This window comes from Erinaceus europaeus, chromosome 10 (genome assembly GCF_950295315.1).
Source record: "Erinaceus europaeus chromosome 10, mEriEur2.1, whole genome shotgun sequence".
In the NCBI taxonomy this organism is placed as follows: domain Eukaryota; kingdom Metazoa; phylum Chordata; class Mammalia; order Eulipotyphla; family Erinaceidae; genus Erinaceus; species Erinaceus europaeus.
Genome location: NC_080171.1, coordinates 121803955 through 121818880, shown reverse-complemented (window position 1 = coordinate 121818880; position 14926 = coordinate 121803955). Strand labels below are relative to the sequence as shown.

The 14926-nt window shown below is 40.8% G+C and overlaps 1 protein-coding gene across 19 annotated transcripts in view; it reads right to left on the bottom strand.

Moving 5' to 3' along the window:
• Positions 1 to 14926, bottom strand: part of EPB41L3 (erythrocyte membrane protein band 4.1 like 3) — a 252639-nt gene that overhangs the window by 61329 nt on the left and 176384 nt on the right. For all 19 annotated transcript variants that reach the window (XM_060200726.1, XM_060200720.1, XM_060200721.1 and 16 more), the window contains exons 4-5: positions 3859 to 3963; positions 2138 to 2180 (exon numbers count right to left, since the gene is read on the bottom strand). In XM_060200726.1, the coding sequence (XP_060056709.1) occupies positions 2138 to 2180; positions 3859 to 3963 (148 nt within the window). The remainder of the gene's footprint in view (positions 1 to 2137; positions 2181 to 3858; positions 3964 to 14926) is intronic.

Sequence of the window (14926 nt, the reverse complement as noted above, 5' to 3'; positions counted from 1 at the left end):
ATCCATTCAGAGACTCTGATCCCATACAATGTGGAATGTGGCCTAGGAACCTATGGTTTTAGTGTGACTCCTTCGGGTTCTCAGAGCTGGGCCTTGGGACCCATACAATGAATCACTCTTTTCTTAAAATTTATTTTTTATTAATTTTGTAAACCACTCGTATTGGGTTTTCAGGAAAGTCATGATGCATTTTTACATAGAAAAATATGTCATGCCTTTTCTCTGTTCACTAGTCTTAATCAACAAAAGGCTTACGTTAGCACAGGGCGGTCCAGAGACTCGGGATTAACTGATTTCTCCTGAGTATCTATGATGTTCATGGACCTAAAAAATGTCTGCTTAGCATGACCCAAAACAGCTAGTATAGATATAAATAGATAGATACTAAATTATTATTAATCAGTGCACATACTAGTAAATAAATATCAAATTCTATTATAAATAGTACATCTCAAAATGATTTAATATGAAACATTAAATTAAGTAAGTGTTAAAATTAATTCTAGAAGGTGGTTGTGGCTATCCTGTGTAGTAGATAAGTACCTTGGGACTTACAGTCATATGCATAGTCTAATCTATAGGTAAAAATCTCCTTGGGTGGGGGTAGACAGCATAATGGGTATGCAAAGAGACTGTCAAGTCTGAGGCTCCAAAGTCCCAGGTTCAATCCCCCACACCACCATAAGCAGTGCTCTGGTTAAAAAAAAAAATTTAAAAAATTCCTTTAAATATCATGTATTAATTGTTCTTTTAGCTTTCTTTAAAATGAAAGCAGGGTTAAGGAAAAGAAGAACTCCATTAACATTGTACCCCTCTTATCCTATGCTTTTGTCAGTGTTTCCTTTTTATAAAAAAACAAAAACAAACAAAAAACAAGAACTCCATTAACAAAGGAAAAAAAGGCAAATTATTTTCTGCAGCCTATCCTGTAACAATTATTCTGACTTATTCTTTAAATATTATATATATATATATTCAAAGTATTGTGCAGTGAATTGTAAACCACCCACGTACAAAACTGCATTCATCAATCAGATTAACACAGAGGACTCTATGCACACAAAGTGCTGTCTTTCATCACGTTTGCTTTTAGTCACTCTAGAGAAAGAGTCTTAGAACATTCTTTGCCATCTTCACTAAGATGTTCTGACAGGACTCTGAAACAAAAAAACAGTATTTTCACCTATTGATTTAACCATCTCCGTCCTTGCTTTGCATTCAGACTTCTTTCCTGCAAAGTGCTCCACTATTAGATTTTCTAGTTCGTAATGCAATTTACTCAGAAATATGGTGAGGCTGTTTTATGTGTCTAAGTAATCAGTAGAGTATAATGTCAAGAATAATAAGTGACATTTGTCCTTTAGAAATAGTACTTAGCTCTACATAATTCCAAACTGCTCACTACTCATTACATTTTATATTAACATGGGGTACTTTGATATTTCAGGACAAAGATGTTACAAGTATTTCCTCTCTATTTTTAATAGTCAACTGTTGAGCACTTCAACAGAAATGCTTTTTTTTTTTTTAAAATTAACAAACTAGTATTAAATTTAGTCACAGTTAAGTTATTCAAGACAATCTGGACTGCATTCATAAAATTGTAAAGTAAAAATTTACTAGTTATTTTAAATCATAAAAATTTGAGTAGGGATGGACATAAATAGCATAATGGTTATGCAAAGAAACTCTCATGCCTGAGGCTCCAAAGTCCCAGGTTCCATCTCCCATACCACCAAAAACCAGAGCTGAGCGGGGCTCTGGTAAGAAAAAAAAAAAATTGAGTAGTTACTTCATTTCTAAGGTATAAAATGATGATGCTTAAATAGACTTTTATCCTTTTGCATCAGTTAGGCTGGAATAATATTACTAATTATGTCTGGGATTTTCAAATGGTTAATTGCCACTTGGGGCATCACTTGAAAATCTATTTCATATCCTTGTATGGGTCGAGAAGTGAGTCAAATGTTTCTATCTGTGACCAACAAGGGGTATATGAGTTAGCTTAATGTGCTCAAGTTTAAGTTTGATATCTTCTAACTCACTTCAGAACACTTTCTAGTCACACTATCCACATGGCTAAGGATTCCAAATTCAATCTTTACATATTTGCATAAAATAATCCAAGAGAACTTACTTCGAATCTGTTTTTTTATTTCCTTAGCAGGGTCCAACCAATTCTGAAAAGAAAACGACATTTACATTTGAACCAGTGAAGAATAACAATGAGTTGGTGCTGATCAGGAAGAGACATGCACTGTGCTGGTGGGGGCCGGGGACTTGAACCCACCACCGCTGCCCCCACAGCCAGGTTCAATGAGAACCTCGGGTCTAGTCAGAAGATGTGTGTATGTGCATGACCCATGCTTGACAAAAATCTTTTTCTTTCCCAGCCACTGCCTCCAGGGATTCAAGTCAGTGCAGAGATGGAGGATTCTGTGTTCAGACACGTCACTAGGATACACTGAAGGGGCGCGTAACTTGACATTGATGCTCTAGTCATTCGATACCAACCAGTGAATTCAAAGATGGCGGCTTTTTAAGGCATCTTCCTAAGAAAACATTCCTAGCAAATGAATACTTGCTTGAAATTGAGTATTTTCCTCACCAGAAAAACGAGCTGCTGGATGATAAAGTTCCCCACTGTCCCATGAGTTCCGCCGGCAGTACCATTCAGTGCATGGTATCAAAACATGTGACATTTAATGACCGACATTCTACACTAATAGAATTGAAAGCAATAGGGTTATTGCTGGGGCTTGGAGGCTATTTTTTTCCCTTTTGTTGCCCTTCTTGATTATTGTTGTTGTTACGGCTGTCATTGTTGATGGATAGGACAGAGAGACATGGAGAGAGGAGAGGAAGACAGAAGACAGAGAGGGAGAGAGAAAGATAGACACCCGCAGACCTGCTTCACCGCCTGTGAAGCGACTCCTCTGCAGGTGGGGAGCCGGGGGCTCGAACCGGGATCCTTGAGCTGGTCCTTGCGCTTGGCGCCCTGTGTGCTTAACCCGCTGTGCTACCGCCCGACCCCCTCCTTCTTCCTTCTTTTCAGACAGCTGCAGGGACTGGTGAGCCAATGTCAGAAAGGAATGTGTTACTTAAATATAAAGATCTACCCAGGGGCCTGGTGGTGATGCACCGGCCAAACCCTTGTCCCCACCTGCAGGAGTTGAAGCTTCCTGAGCAGTAAAAAAGTGCTTCAGATCTGTCTTTCTATTTATTCATCTGTCTGTCTCTTCTTCCTTCTCAATTTCTCTCCCTCTTTAAATAAAAAAGGCTAGAAGAAGCAGTGGATTGCTCCTGCAGGCACTGAGTGTCAGCGGTAACCAAGGTGACCACAGCAACAAAGAATTCTATAGAGACATTAAGTGTGTACTAAGTGCATTAGACAAGAGTCAGGTGAGCAAACAACTCACTTCAAATTCTGATCTGCTAAGAACATAACACAATGATTTAAGACTAGGACAGCAGTCAATAAACATGTTTTCCATATAGGAATCAATGCACTTGATTTTCACTGGTTCAGGTCCACTGGAGTATATCCTTCCCCACAATGTTTCCCAGCTGCATAAAAAACATAAGCATAAAGCACAGATCTTCTGATTTTGTGTCTTCAGAATATTCACGATTAAAGGAAGTTATCAGGAAAAAAAAGGTGATTTCCATCTTTAGGGAGTCAAAATGTAACTGCAGTGTGTGTGTGTGTGTGTGTGTGTGTGTGTGTGTGTGTGTGTGTGTGTGTGTGTGTGTGTGTCGGTCGGGAGGGATAGATAGGTAATAAGCACATTCAGGTTAGTTAACAATGTAACCATGGCAATTAAACTACAAAAGTTTGTGTTTAAATTAATTACACACCTTCTGGTTTTCAGCATCTCGATATGTCAGCCCAAAGTAGTCTTTCTCTAGCAGATTCAGATGTTCACATACTTTGTCGAATAATACTTGGCCTCGGGAACGTTTCTATAGAAAAGAATAGAAAACCAAATCAACACACACTCAAAAGGTTCTTTTAATTACTACAAATAAAATGGGCAAAAATTAATATATTACTTGTGATAATTATTGACTGATAAGCAAATATTACCATCCTACCATTTCCTCATCTTTTTTTTTTATCATTATCTTTATTTATTGGATAGAGACTGGCAGAAATTGAGAGGGGTGGGGGGAGGGAGAGAGAGAGAGAGACACCTGCAGCCCTGCTTCACTACTTATGAAGCTTTCCCCCTGCAGGTGGGGACTGTGGGGCTTGAACCTGGGTCCTTGCACATTGTAACATGTTCACGTAACCAGGTGTGCCATACCTTGGCCCCTCCATTTCTTCTTGAAGCTATAAAATATGCTCAGTTAAATGCACTCAGCTCTACAAAATAATCTTGCCCCTACACACACACACACACACACATACACACACAATCATTAACGTCACTTATCACTAAAGGATAAGTGACCTATAGATGAATTCTAAATAGAAGTAGTGAGGCGTCTATGGCCATACCATCTTGAACACGCCTGATCTCGTCTGATCTCGGGAGCTAAGCAGGGTCGGGCCTCGTTAATACTGGGATGGGAGAAGTAGTGAAGAAATGAGGTGATACTGGAAGCCTTAAGTATCTTGTGAAATAACAAATCCTGAGAGTCAAAGAAAATTAGGGCAAATAAAAATGTATATTTCAGAAAGTCCTAGCTGAATTCTTCATATGCTTCTGTACCTGAGGAAAATTTACCTTTATCTTTGTTTTAGGAAAACATCCCCTCATGACTCTATTCCACTCTATTCCAATTTATAGAAATTCTAGCTATGGACCACTTGGTCTCTTACTATAGTAGGTAACTTTCTCTAATTTCTTTAAGGAACATGCTGTGAAATCTGGTACATTCCTTAACGTTAGCTGTTTTGACTACCTAAAACACGTACAAAAGGGACGGGCAGTGGCATACCTGATAGAGTGCACATGTTAACATGTGCAAGGACCCAGGTTCAAGCCCCTGGTCCCCACCTGCAGGGGGAAAGCTTCACAAGTGGTGAAGCAGGGCTGCAGGTGTCTCTCTCCCTCTCTTTCTATATATACACATATATATATTAAAAATAAAAACAAACAAGGCTGCTGGGAGTGGTGATCTCATCTTACAGGCACCGAGCCTCAGCAATGTTCCCAGAGGCACTGAGAATCGGCACAACATCTAGACAACTGTTCTGTTGTTTTATTTAAAGATGAAACAGTGATCTGGAGAAAGGCAGCTAGGGGAAAATGTGTCAGTTTTCTTTCACTGTGACACACAGAATCCTATTTTCATTTAATCCTTCAAATGCCTTTGAACGCGGCCTTGGCTTCTGTAATTGAGAAGCAGTATTTTTTTTTTAAATAAGTTTTATTTTACTTTATTTTTACCAGAGCAGGTGTCGGGGATTGAACCTGGGGTAACTCTGGCTTTATGAAAGTCTTGTTGCATAATCACAGTGCTATCTCCCCAGCCCTGAAGAAGCAATATTTTAAGCTAGTGGTTTTCAACTTTGGATCCTGGAAGCATTTGAGAAAGATCAATTGTGATATTAAAATGGGCAGAGAATCTGAATAGACAGTTTTCCAAAAGACACAGAGGTAGGCAACAGGGACACAAAACAATGCTATACCCCATCGTCAGGAAAGTAGACACAGACACCACAATGACGTCATCTCATGCCGGATAGAATGAATATTCTCGAAAAGAACGGAAATAACAAAACTAGTAACAAACAGTGTTGGTGGGAAAGGGGACCCTGATGCATTTGTAGTGGAATTATCAATCGGCACAGCCACTACAGACAACAGTAAGGAGGCTCATCAAAATATTAAAAGTGAACTATCCATGACCCACCAATTCCACTTCTGCTATCTGTCTGAAGGACACAAAAATGCTAACTCAAAGATACATGTTGAGGAGAGCACTTCTTATCGTCGTCAAGACATGAAGGAACCTGAATGTCCAAAGAAAGGAAGAATGAAGGGAAGAGAGCACCCTGAGCACAGTTAAGCACACAAGGGCCCAGGTTTGAGCCTCCCCACCCCACGCCCATCCCACCAGCAGGGGGAAAGCTTCATGAGTGATCAAACACGGCTGCAGGAGTCTCTCTCCTTCTCTGACTCTCCCTTCCCTTTCAATTATTGGCTGTGTCTTTTTAATAAAGATAATGAAAATATCAAAAATATATACACAAAAATATTTTGGGGACTGCTAGAAGCAGAGAGTGGGGCAAGCAAAACATGCCAAGGGCATCAAAGGATACAAACTTTCAGTTATGAAAAAGTTAAGTTATGGGGGTCGGGCGGTGGCACAGTGGGTTAAGCGCACGTGGTGTAAAGCACAAGGACCGGCGTAAGGATCCCGGTTTGAGCCCCCGGCTCCCCACCTGCAGGGGAGTCGCTTCACAGGCGGTGAAGCAGGTCTGCAGGTGTCTGTCTTTCTCTTTCCCTCTCTGTCTTGCCCTCCTCTCTCCATTTCTCTGTCCTATCCAACAATAACAACAATAACAATAATAATAACTACAACAATGACAAAAAAACAACAAGGGGAAGAAATAGCCTTTAGGAGCAGTGGATTTATGGTGCAGGCACCGAGCCCCAGAAATAACCCTGGAGGCAAAAAAAAAAAAATTAAGTCATGGTGATATAATATTAAATCTGTAGCATGGTAGCTGTAGTTATTATGTGTTTGAAAGCTTCTAACGTAGTATTAGATTTTAGAAGTCCTAGTCACAAGAGAAAAAATGTAACTGTATATACGTAGTGATGAGGGTTAACTAGAGGTTATAATTTCACAAAATATAGAAACAGCATTTCCTTATATTGTATATTGGAAACTAATACAATGCCATGTTTCAATAAAAATATTAGTATTTATTTTACGACAGCAGCATAAACGATCAACTATTTTTAAAAATGTTTTAAATTCATTTTATTTATTTATTTATTCTTTTTGTTGCCCTTGTTTTTTTAATTGTTGTAGTTATTATTGTTGTTGTTATTGATGTTGTTGTTGGATAGGACAGAGAGAAATGGAGAGAGGAGGGGAAGACAGAGAGGGGGAGAGAAAGACAGACACCTGCAGACCTGCTTCACTGCCTGGGAAGCGACTCCCCTGCAGGTGGTGAGCCAGGGGCTCGAACCAGAATCCTTACGCCGGTCTTGCGCTTTGCGCCACGGGCGCTTAACCCGCTGCGCTACCGCCCGACTCCCACTGCTGATTTTTTTAAGTCAATGATCAAGACCCAGCTCAAGTCAAATAATAAATAAGTTTGAATTTCTGAAGTTGCATCCCCAGCCTCTCAATGTCTTTAAGTCCTCTTGGTGATTCATGCAGGCAGCGTTAGAATGTGTAACTTAAGATAAACTGTGCTTCTGACTTAAAAATTCTTAAATATGAGGCCTGGAAAACAATTTTCATTCAAAGGGGCCAGGTGGTGGCGCACGTGTTACAGTGCGCAAGGACCTAGGTTCGAGCCCCCCCCCCCCCCCCCAGTCCCCACCTGCAGGGCTGGTGGTGGACTTCACAAGTGGTGAAGCAGGGCTGCAGGCGTCTCTCTGTCTCTCTCCCTCTCTATCACCCCCTTCCCTCTCAATTTCTGACTGTCTCTCTCCAGCAAATCCATAAAGACAAAAAAAATAATTTTCATTCTATTGTTTTCTTTTGAAATGTGCAATATTTTTAGACACAGACCTGTGTTTACTTTAGGCCTTTTATACAGAACTCATAATTGTATTGTAATAACATTTATTTACACTCACTTAAGACAATGTTTCCAATAAATTTCTTGAGAAAAGCAGTCTCAATAAATGATAAACTAGACAAATGTTAAAATAAAATATTAAAAATGATAAACCTTCAAGGCATATAAACAAAAACAACAACACCACCCAGAGAGTTAACTTGTGTTTAAAGCTTGTTTGAAAATACAAGAGAAACTGCTTTTACCCGAGGGCTGGCATTTTCCCTTTAGAGTTATAATACAGATAGCTCTTACTCCGAAACTTTACTTTTTTTTACTTAGTTGTTTTTTCGCAACTGAGGTATTAAACCTCCAGAAGACTTATTCCACTCCAAGAACACTTACTTCTTCTTTTCTTTTTCTTTTTTTCTTTTTTTTTTAACCTCCAGGGTTATTACTGGGGGTCAGTGCCTGCACTATGAATCTACTGCTCCTGGAGGCTATTTTTTCTATTTTGTTGTTGTTGGATAGGACAGAGAGAAATGGAGAGAGGAGGGGAAGACAGAGAGGGGGAGAGAAAGACAGACACCTGCAGACCTGCTTCACCGCCTGTGAAGCGACTCCCCTGCAGGTGGGGAGCCGGGGGATCGAACTGGGATCCTGACGCTGGTCCTTGCGCTTCACTTGCTGCACTACTGCCCGGCCAAGACTTATTTCTTTCAAAAAAATTTTTTTTAATTATCTTTATTTGTTGGATAGAGACAGCCAGAAATTGAGAGGGTAGGGGAGATAAAGAAGGAGAAAGACAGAGAGACACCTGCAGCCTGCCTTCCCCACTTGCAAAGCTTTCCCTCTGCAGGTGGGGACTGGGGGCTCGAACACGGATCCTTGAGCACTGTAACATGTGCACTCAACCAGGTGCACCACCACCCTGTCCCTCAAGACTTACGTCTTAAATAGAGGGTGGGAGAGAGTGACGCCTCTCACTTGCAGTGTTCCCATGTGGGTGAGGCCTCAGAACCTGGATTCTCACTTAGGGCAACACGGATGCTCTTTCCTGCTCTACTCCAAAACCAATCATCATTCTCCTCCTGCTTCTTCCGAAACTCTGTATTACTAAGGAATGGTCCTAGGTAGTTTAACGCCTTGATTTCTCTTTTTAGAATAGAGCACAAGTATTGTCTTCTTTCTGAGTACGTTATAGAGGTGACAGGGAGGAATACATAACGATGACCCCAGGCAAGGAGGAAGTAGCTGCTTCAGGTGGACCCTGTACAACAATGCCTATCAGAGAGGTGTCCAAAACGAGCAACGCCTAGATGCTTCGTCCCCAGGAGTCAATTCTTCCCTGCTTGAGACGAAACAACCTGCACTGTCACAGGACAAGACTTCCATCAACTGTTCTCAGTCACACACGGTTAGGGGTCGCCTGCATGACACTGTCCTCTAGCGATTGCTGTATACTGGAATCAGACTTATTAAGTACAGACTTTCTAGCTTTAGAAGGTGGGTGGCATTTCTCATCACTCTGAATCTGTGCCATCATAAAGAAAAAAGAGGGAGTATTGCCCAAGAACTGGAACTAATCAGCTGTCTCTACTTCTTAGGAAGATGGGGGGACTGGCCGAACCCCAGTCAGTATGCATGTGCTTAAGGCGGCACAGTAGAATTGATGGATTAATTGATTATTTTCAGTTTCAATATTTTTATTAGTGATTTCAAATTGATTTACAAAACTGTAAGATAATAGGAGTAGAATTCCATATAGTTCCTATTACCAGAGTTCTGTGTCCCATCCCCTCTATTGGAAATTGCAGTGGTTCTCCCAACATCACCAATATGGGCTGATTATATAACTAACCATCCATCCATCCATCCATCCATCCATCCATCCATCCATCCATCCATCCATCCATCCATGTGTGTATATGTATATTGCTTCCAGGGTTATCGATGGGGCTCAGTACCTACGCTATGCATCCACTGCTCCTGGAGGCCATTTTTTCCACTTTTTGTTAGCTAGGACAGAGAGAAATCGAGGAGGGGAAGACAGACAACTACAGACTTGCTTCACCACTTATGAAGTGACCTCCCTGCAGGTGGGGAGCCAGGGACTCAAACCGGGACCCTTCCGAGGGTCCTTGCGCTTTGCACTATGTGCGATTAACCTGCTTCACCACTGCCAGGCCTTATATAATATTTTTCCACTGGTCCTCCCTTCAGTCTCTTTCTAGTTCACCCCTACACCCATTACTACTTACAGGTGTCTTTCCTTTCCCTCCCTGCTCTCTCAGGTAGGAGAACCCGCGGCACAGAATTTAGAGCTGCGAGCCTTAAACTGTCAGCTGAAAAGTGAACCTTTGCCCCTCACTCCTGTTACATTGATTTAGACTTAAGTCACCTTGTTGATCCAGAGAATTTTGCACGGTACTTACAACTTTCAGGAAAACAGTTATTTCATATGCTTGTTTCCATTATTGTGAAGTTTGAAGGAATGTCAACACCATAAATTACTTTATACTATTGCCTCTCCTTCTCTAATACATCGCTGGTTTTGCTCTGGAAATTTTATTCCTTCACATACTGCTGTATTTTCAAACGTTTACTTCTGCTTCCCGAGAGGAAGTGGTTCACTTTTTTAAAGTCACTGGCACAGTGTCCCAAATATAAAAAGTATTCAAAATACAAGTCTACTAAGTGCTAAGGGCTAGAATTGCAAGAGACAATTTCTCCCCACATTCTCTTAATATTAAAGCAAAACACCAGAATTTGTCACACTTCCTTTATCATTGCACTTGCTGTCATGAACGCTTTTCCATTTTGCTCACTTCAAGAGGCCAACCAACAGGAATTCTTTGCCTATATAGTACAACTTCCAAAGAGTTTAGATGAGCAAAGGAGCTCAGCAGGATATTTAGGACAGACAGCAATGCTGAATCAGACACTTGAGCTCGGTGGAAGTCATGTTCCTTTTTCTGTGTTAGATTCTTGATGAAAAATATCTTGACACTGTCTTCCCTGAAACTTAAGTGGAACCCCCCTCCCCCAATGTCAGTATCTCCTTATTGAGGAGATATTGGTTGGTGATTTACCAAATTCTTGTCACCAGGGTCAATTTCTACACTTCCCTAAGCTAGGTATTAGTCATCATCCTTAACTAAACCATATCTTATCCCACCACCAGTCCAGAGATTTTTTTTTTTATTTAACAAAAACATGCACACTTGGATAATGCCAAAAAAAAAAAAAAATCAACCAGGAGCAAAAAAAAAGGATCATGTCTCATCTGTAATAACAACAAACCCTTTAGAGAGCTCAAGGGTGGGAAGGTCTAGAAGCAAAATGAGGAACCAACTGCCCTAAGTCCATCAACTTCCTTTTTGGTTCTTCTGTCTCCAGTGTACAGTCAATGCCATGTCTAATAAGCACAGCTGAAAGGCCATTATCCACAGCACTGTGAGCAGAAGCCAGGCCCTTAAATGCAGGACTTAATGGAATCTTCCAGACTATGTGCTAACCCCATGTGGCCTCAGCAGTAAATTGATAAAGGGCTGACATGATAGGCAGATGGTATTTCTTTTTTAAGAGATTAAAATTTTTCAAATCATTTTATTTATTTTATTTTTGAGAGAGAAGCAGAGGGAGAAAGACACAGAGAGAAACCCCAGAGCCCTGCTCAGCTCTGGCTTATGGTGGTGCGAGGGATTGAACCTGGGACTTTGGAGCCTCAGGCTTGAGAGTCTCTTTGCATAACCATTATGCTATCTACCCCTGCTGGGCAGATGGTATTTCTTTTGTCTACATGTGACATATCTCGTTCATTCCTTATTTAGACTCCTGAGCACATTTCCAGAAACCCACAATAGCCACGTCAGTAAGTCAATCAATAGTTATCCTGCCAATTATGGTTCTTGCTCTCGGTTATTATGTGGAGTGTCCTGCTAAAATAGAAATATTGAAGCAACCAATGGCACAGCTACATACAAGATACTGGGTACTACATAGCAAACTCTAACAAAAGGACTTTTCAAAGTTAACCCAGTTACCAAATAATGTGATGATAACATTAACTATCCATTGTCTTTTTGAACCCTAAGACAGCAGGAACCTCACATCTCCACTACAGAGCCTCTATTTCCCCCAGTCCTGGAACCTTAGGGTAAGGCCCACTTTCCCGAATGCCTCTCCCAATCCATATCAAATAATATCACATCTGCCGATTGCAACCTAATCAACGCAACGATTGCCACCTCAACATGCTTCAGCTCAGACTGTGTCCAGAGACTACACATGTGGAATGACAACCCTTCAGCTTCATTACTCAGGTGAGACCTTTCCTTTCATAGTACACTCTAATTTCATCTCAGGTGGTTCACTTTCTAACAAAGTCCCCAAACCTAGATATAGACCAGGTTCTGTGACAGAGAGCATATGTTCACACTTATCCATAAACTACTGCAAAATATATACCTGAAAGCAGAAGTACACTAGAGTTTGCAGTGAGTACCCCCCCCCAACACTTCCTCTCCACTATTCCAACCTTTGGGTCCATGATTGCTCAACAATTTGTTTGGCTTTGTATGTTAACTCTCTTTTCAGTCACCAGGTTCCAGATGCCTTCAGGATGCTGGCCAGACTTTCCTGGACTGAAGACCCTACCAATGTGTCATGGAGCTCAGCTTCCCCAGAGACCCACCCTACTAGGGAAAGAGAGAGGCAGGCTGGGAGTATGGATCCACCTGTCAATGCCCATGTTCAGCGGGGAAGCAATGATAGAAGCCAGACCTTCCACCTTTTGCAACCCACAACGACCCTGGGTCCATACTCCCAGAGGGATAGAGAGTGGGAAAGCTATCAGGGGAGCGGATGGGATACAGAGATTGGGTGGTGGGAATTGTGTGGAGTTGTACCCCTCCTACCCTATGGCTTTGTTAATTTATCCTTTCTTAAATAAAAAATAAATAAATAAAATAGGAATATTGAAATGCTTTCTCGTCTTGATCAGTTTTTAAACAAAAAGTGATGCATTTCTCTGTGCCACTTACTTAGCAGTCAGCCTGTAGAGCGTTCTATAAACATACTTACAATGAATAACCCCCTTCCTGTTCTTGTTTGCTTTTCTGTTATCCCACGTAAGGGTGATCACACAAGCCCACAGCTAGACTTTCATTATACAGCTAGCTGGATGTGTGAGGTTTGACAAGTTTCTGAATGTTTCAGGGCTTTACTGCTTTTATTATAAAACGGAAATAATATTGTTATTTACTAATAGAAATGCTGTGTGAAGTAAGCTTAACCACAATAATGTATATTGCAGGGCCAGGCAGTGGCGTACCTGGTTAAGCACACACATTACAGTGAGCAAGGATCCAAGTTCAAGCTTCTGGTCTCCACCTGCATGGGGGAAGCTTCATCATGAGTGGTGAAGCAGGGCTGCAGGTGTCTCTGTCTCTCTCCCTCTCTATCTCCTCCCTTCTCAATTTCTGGAGATCTCTATCCAGTAATTAAATAAAGATATTTTTTTTTTAAAAAAAGAATGTATATAGCCTAGTTCGTGAGTAGCAGTATCTAATAAATGCTTATGATCATTAGTAAGTTCTTTTGATAAAGAAGCCAATAAACTTTGGATTCTAATGCTAACATTTGGAATTTATACTGAAGTACTATTAACATATTTCTTCTGGAGAAAAATCAGCCCATTTCACTGGTGATGAACAGACTTCACTGTAAAGGTGAAAATAAGATACTGCTGAGGATTAGTAGTATTGTCAGTAAGTTGAGTGCACATTCTTTATTAACAAACTTGCATAATTAAAAAAAAAACATGTACTGAGTAAAAGGGCACATTCGGGCAGATCCTCAGCCAAAACAGAAGACAGCTTCACGTCACCATACATACAGCATACTGCTCGGCCCGAACTAAAGCAAGCTATTCTAGCATAAAGGAGCTGACCCCGGCCTTGGCTGAGACGCCCTGCACAGGTGCCTTCACATCTGCCGAGACCCTTCCTGCACATTACACCTTCTACCTGTTTACAAGAGTTCTTTTTTCTTCCAGCCTTAGTTGGCTTCTGCCTTCATTTGTTATAGATGTTATCGGCTCTATTTCAAGTCAGACTTCTGTGCTCAGAGATGCGCGCTGTGGTAGGTAATAGCTTTCTAGTGAAGTACGCTTCTCTCTGGCCAACAAAAACAACGGACGTGTGTTTTCAGAAAGATTTTTCACATCACACATCCGAGTTGTTGGCAGTGTACTGTCAGAGAACATTTCCTGCTGCTAATCTGCTAAGGATTCAGGTCACTGAGCCAGTGTGTGCAGGATGAACACGGAAAAATAAGCCTAAGCACGAAGAATAGTTACATGGAACACAAACAAAACAAAATCATGGCAGAGAACCACAGGACCAAGTTCTGAAATGATAGGGAACTTATGACTTTTTTCCCCCTCTTTACTGTAAAAGTAAAAAAAAAACAAAAAACCTTAGTCTCCAAAAAAAAAAAAAAAAACAACAAAAAACCCAAACAAACAAAAACAAAGCACAACCAAATTGTGATCTATAATTTCTTTGGCCACGTAAAAAGATGTAGGCAGTGCTAATACTAGCCGGAAATCATGTCTTAAGATCAGTATCAGTTGCAACACTGTCACTTGTCAAATCTATAATATATTGATGAACGAAGCAGGAAATCATTACTAATACTGCCTTAAAAAGCAGGTAACTCATGTCCTTTCCATCAGCTGCTTTAGCCTATAACTGGGCAGGGGTGAGCAAAAAGAAGGGGGGAGGCGCTATCAGGGTTATTTCCCAAACTGTTCACGTTACTGATGCAATTATATCATTCCAGCAGCTAAAGGTGTTAGATCGAAATGTTTATAAAATCTGTGGAAGACTTAAAATAAAAAGATAAACATTTAGGGGGTGAGAGCAGATGGCATAATGGTTATGCAAAGGGACTCTCATGCCTGAGGCACCAAGGTTCCAAGTTCAATTCCCTGCACCAACATAAGCCAGAGCTGAGCTGAGCAGCGCTCCGGTCAAAATGAGTAAATATTTGTAAAAAAAAAAAAAGAAAAAAAAAAAAACCAAACTGGGTAAGTAATCTCATACTTTATGAGTGACATTAGATCATTCTTGCCTCCATCTGAGCATATGATAATTTGAATTAGTATTTAAAATCCAGGCGATGTTGGGGGGAGTCTTTCCAATCATTAATATTTTGATTCTATATACATCT